The sequence below is a fragment of the Camelus bactrianus genome, chromosome X, assembly GCF_048773025.1.
Source record: "Camelus bactrianus isolate YW-2024 breed Bactrian camel chromosome X, ASM4877302v1, whole genome shotgun sequence".
NCBI lineage: Eukaryota > Metazoa > Chordata > Mammalia > Artiodactyla > Camelidae > Camelus > Camelus bactrianus.
In genome coordinates, this window is record NC_133575.1 from 57716205 (window position 1) to 57721118 (window position 4914).

Sequence of the window (4914 nt, forward strand, 5' to 3'; positions counted from 1 at the left end):
AAAGACAATCAGAGGGTGGCGCCTTTTTTTTAAAGAAGATTCCATCTCTTTCTACCCTAAAGCTCAGGCCGTACCCCGCCCCCCACCTTTTCCTTCCCCTATCCTCCGCCCTCCAACCCCCACCTCCCATCCCCACCTCCCATCCCCCAGCTTGGAGCACGATCCGATCGCGTTTAAGCCAGGTAACCGGCTTGGTCTCCGCACCAGCTCCCGGAGCCATTGAGTAGAGTGGGTGGAGTCCGCAGCGGCTGCTGGCTGAGCTCAAGGGCCAGTGGGAGGGGTACCGGGGGCGCTAATGGCGCACCGCGGCCATGACGCTGGCCAGATCATTCACAAAAATCCCTGTCTCATTCGATCTACAGTCTCAACTCGATTCCAGACGCCTCTCTTGTCAGGCCGGGCGGTGAGCTGATGGCCCAAATTCGAGAAGCTTCCTTGCCCTCCGGCTCTCTGGTCCACAGGAGCTCGGGAGGTGGAGGAGGAGCCTCGCCCGAGGAGGTGGCTGAGAAGGCGGGGGAAATGGAGGAGGAGGCGGTGGGGGCGACGAAAGCGTATTCAGGCCTGGGAGCAGAGGAGATGAAGCTGGAGCCATTACAAGAGCCTAAGCCTGCACATGAGGAGAACTTGACGTGGAGCAGTGGCGGCGGCGGAGGCGGCAGCGGCGATGAGAAGGTGCTCCCTTCAACCCCCCCTCGCTGTCACAGCAGCTCCTCGCCCCTTTGCCCTCTCCGCAAGCCCCGCCCTCGGCCCCAGCCCCGGGTCCGCTTCCGAGGCCCGCCCGGGCCTTCGGCCCCACCCCCGCCTCCAGCCCATCCTCCCCCTCTGCCGCCGCCCCGGGCCCGGCCCTGGCCCAGATCTCGGCGTAGATCCCGGCCAGGGTCCAGGCCCCAGACTCGGCGAAGCTGTTCTGGTGACCTAGGCAGCTCTGGGGATGGAGGTGGCTTAGGGGACTGGCTTCTGGAGGTGGAGTTTGATCAGGGTCCCACAGGCTGCTCTCATGTAGAGAGCTTTAAAGTAGCCAAGAACTGGCAGAAGAATCTGCGGTTGATCTACCAGCGTTTCGTTTGGAGTGGGACCCCGGAGACTAGGAAACGTAAGGCAAAGTCGTGCATCTGTCATGTATGTAGTACCCATATGAACAGACTCCACTCTTGTCTCTCCTGTGTCTTTTTTGGCTGCTTTACTGAGAAACATATTCACAAACATGCAGAAACCAAGCAGCACAATTTAGCTGTAGACCTCTATCATGGGGTTACATATTGCTTTATGTGTAAGGATTATGTATATGACAAAGACATAGAACAGATTGCCAAAGAAACAAAAGAGAAAATTTTGAAATTATTAACTTCCACCTCATCGGATGTTTCTCAACAACAGTGTATTGCATCAGGTGTTGAAGAGAAGCAGTCAACTTGTGAGTCAAAGGAACAAGAGCCAAAATTGGTGAAACCCAAGAAAAAGAGGAGAAAAAAATCAGTCTATACTGTAGGCCTGAGAGGGCTAATCAATCTTGGGAACACCTGTTTTATGAATTGTATTGTCCAGGCGCTTACCCATATTCCTCTACTGAAAGATTTCTTCCTCTCTGACAAGCACAAATGTATAATGACAAGCCCCAGTTTGTGTCTTGTCTGTGAAATGTCCTCACTTTTTCATGCTATGTACTCTGGGAGCAGAACTCCTCACATTCCCTATAAGTTACTGCACCTGATATGGATTCATGCAGAACACTTAGCAGGGTACAGACAGCAGGATGCCCACGAGTTCCTTATTGCGATATTAGACGTGCTGCATAGACATAGCAAGGATGATAGTGTTGGGCAGGAGGCCAATAACCCCAATTGCTGTAACTGCATCATAGACCAAATATTTACAGGTGGTTTGCAGTCAGATGTCACATGTCAAGTTTGCCATACTGTTTCCACCACAATAGACCCATGCTGGGACATCAGTTTGGACTTGCCTGGCTCTTGTGCCACATTCAGTTCCCAGAGTCCAGAAAGGGTTGACAGCACAGTGAGTAGGGATGACCACATACCAGGAATCCCCTCACTCACAGACTGCTTACAATGGTTTACAAGGCCAGAGCATCTAGGAAGCAGTGCCAAAATCAAGTGCAGTAGTTGCCAAAGCTACCAGGAATCTACCAAACAGCTCACAATGAAGAAATTACCCATTGTGGCCTGTTTTCATCTCAAGCGGTTTGAACATGTAGGCAAACAGAGGCGAAAGATTAATACTTTTATCTCCTTTCCCTTGGAGCTGGACATGACTCCGTTTTTGGCCTCCACTAAAGAGAGCAGAATGAAAGAAGGCCAGCCATCAACAGATCATGCATCCATTGAGAATAAGTATTCCTTATTTGCAGTGATTAATCACCATGGAACTTTGGAAAGTGGACACTACACCAGCTTTATCCGGCAACAGAAGGACCAGTGGTTCAGCTGTGATGATGCTGTCATCACCAAGGCTACCATTGAGGACTTACTCTACAGTGAAGGATATTTACTGTTTTATCACAAACAGGGTCTAGAGAAAGACTAGTCATATCAGACCACTTGCCAGAAAAAAGTAAAATAAATGAATAGGCAAGGATCCTGTAGTGACACAGAAACCTCCCTGGAATGGACAATGACAATACCCATACAACAAAGAGCACCTCTTGATGTGTCACCAAAAGCTACCTGAAGTGGACAAGGACAACAGCCCATATATGACAATTAGCACCTTGATATAAAGAACCTATTTTACCATGGCCTATGGGTCTCTAAGAGGAAAGAAAAGAATACTAACTAGTGACCATTCAGCCTTAAGAAATGGGAGGAGAGAGAAGAGGTTGAAAATGGTCACATAAAACATAATTAAGTGAAAAAAGTGCTTTAAGGGGAGAGTGGGAATAGAGATGTTCTGGCACTAGTATATGTCATTTGTTTCTACAAAATTATTATGGGAAGTCACGGAGTGTTCCTTCATCAGAAAAAAGCTTCAAGGTCGGTGTTCTAGCTGTGGCCAACTGGTCAAATAGTTAAATAAAAGAAAGAATATCTTAAAATAAAATTTCAAAAGCTTTAAAAGAAAAACATTTAATTTTAAAAGAAAAATCCTTTCAAATTTTGACAAATTTTAAGTTAAATATTTTTAAAGAAATATTTTTAAAATTTTAAGTTTTTAAATCTAAAACTCTAAAATTATTAAAATAAGGCTTAAAAGCAAATTTTAGAAATTCTTAGTTTAAAAAAGGTAAAATGAATAAAACAAGGAAAAAAATTTTAAATGAAAGTTTACCAAAAAATAAAAGTGAAAAAAAAACCAGTTTGAAAATTTAAAAATTAGAAGAGAAGGAAACTCTTAAAATTTAAATGAAATAAAATTTTAATATAAACAAATATAAATATAAAAATCTTTAAAAATTAGTGCATAAATGTGTTGAAAAATCAAAGATTAGCAAAATGTATGCATAGTTTAAGAAATAAGTTTTAAAAAAATACAGAATGGGATGAAAATTCAAATTTAATCTTAGAGAAAAGTTTTAAAAGAGGAAAGTTTAGAACAATTAAGGACAAAGGCACAAAATTTGTGTAAAAATTATACTTTAAAGATCTTAAAAGAAAATTAGAGAAAAATAATTGTAAAATATATAAAAAACTTTAGTCAGACAAATTCAATTTGAGAGAGTAAAATAAAAATAAATATTTAAACTAAAAGGATATATTAAAATTAAACAGCTTAAAAGGTTTTATTTTTAAAATTAAAGCATATTAAAATGCATACGGGTATGAAAGAAGTAAATGGAGGACACAGGAATAACAAGACAGAGGGGTTTATGAAAGTATTTTTTTTTCGAGTTTTGTGTTGATACATAAATATAATTTGAAAAAAAAACCAGACTTTAATCATCATATTACATCCAATTATGAGATCACTGCAAGACCCAAACCCTAGCCCACCTTCCCTTCTTAGGTTCCACACCCCATCTGATTTCCTGAAGGAAGTAGAGCTATTTCTTAGGCAGAATGAACTGCATCTGCGAAAGATAAAAGGAGCTGTCTGCCGTTTAGAACTGCATTATTTATACAAATTCTTCACTTCTGGAAAGGGGCCCTTGACAGTTTAGTGGCTTAGGAATATTAGATCACAACTGTGGAGCTATGGCTTTGGTGTTTGAGCCCTGTGGCCTGACTGAGGGAGTGGCAGGAACCCATATCTGAAGACCTCTCACCCTCCTGTCTTCCCCTTCCATCTTCATGGGGAAGCAAGACCTTAAATTTCCATGGGTTTGTGTTTATTAGTCCTACTCAATCCTTATCTCTCTTGATTTCCATATTCCATCATTCTTGCCTGGTTCCCTGAATCCCTCACTTATCTGACCGTACCTACACCTTCCTTTACTGTTCGTCTAGTGACTTCTACTCCTCCTTCAAGATTCAACTCACAGATGACTTCTCTGGAGACTTCCCTGAATGCTCTAGTCAGGTACAAGTTGGGAAGATGTTTCTCCCTCATCCCTCTCTCCCTCTCACTGTGCCTCCAAAGTACTTTGTCTGTACCTCATTGATAATACTTATACTGTGATTCTACTGTAGCTTTGTGATTGTCTGCCCCTCTGCACCAAGCGTTCTGAAAATAGGGGGCCAAGCCTTACTCATTTCTGTGTTAATAAATGTTTGTTGAATGTGAGGATGAGTTCAGTTATTTGCTCTATTCACCCTCTCAGTAATGTGTTCTCACCCATTCATTAATCAAGCCCTCATTAAGCGCCCAGTGCTGTAACACAGTGTGATCAGTATTGTATCTTCCCCAAAGACAGTGTGTGAAATGCTACCCAGCTGCAACGAATGGATTATAAAAGGAAGTGCTCAGCAAGGAAATAGCCAGGTTGTGTGGAGGGAGTCCCAAGTACAATGCAAGGAAAAG

The 4914-nt window shown here is 43.0% G+C and overlaps 1 protein-coding gene across 2 annotated transcripts; it reads left to right on the top strand.

The window, feature by feature from the left end:
* Positions 1 to 411: 411 nt before the first annotated feature.
* On the top strand, positions 412 to 4677 carry USP51 (ubiquitin specific peptidase 51). 2 transcript variants are annotated; one of them, XM_074358899.1, is made up of 2 exons: positions 412 to 1093; positions 2369 to 4677. In XM_074358899.1, the coding sequence occupies exons 1-2, from the start codon at positions 412 to 414 to the stop codon at positions 2542 to 2544; spliced, it is 858 nt and encodes a 285-aa protein (XP_074215000.1). In that variant the 3' UTR covers positions 2545 to 4677. The 2 variants fall into 2 exon arrangements, with proteins under 2 accessions (XP_074215000.1, XP_074214999.1); XM_074358898.1 differs by having other exon boundaries at positions 412 to 4677.
* The last annotated feature ends 237 nt before the right edge of the window (positions 4678 to 4914 follow it).

What these genes read in the sequence shown, in the direction of transcription:
- USP51 (XM_074358898.1), top strand. Translation starts at nt 412, where the DNA reads ATGGCCCAAATTCGAGAAGCTTCCTTGCCCTCCGGCTCTCTGGTCCAC.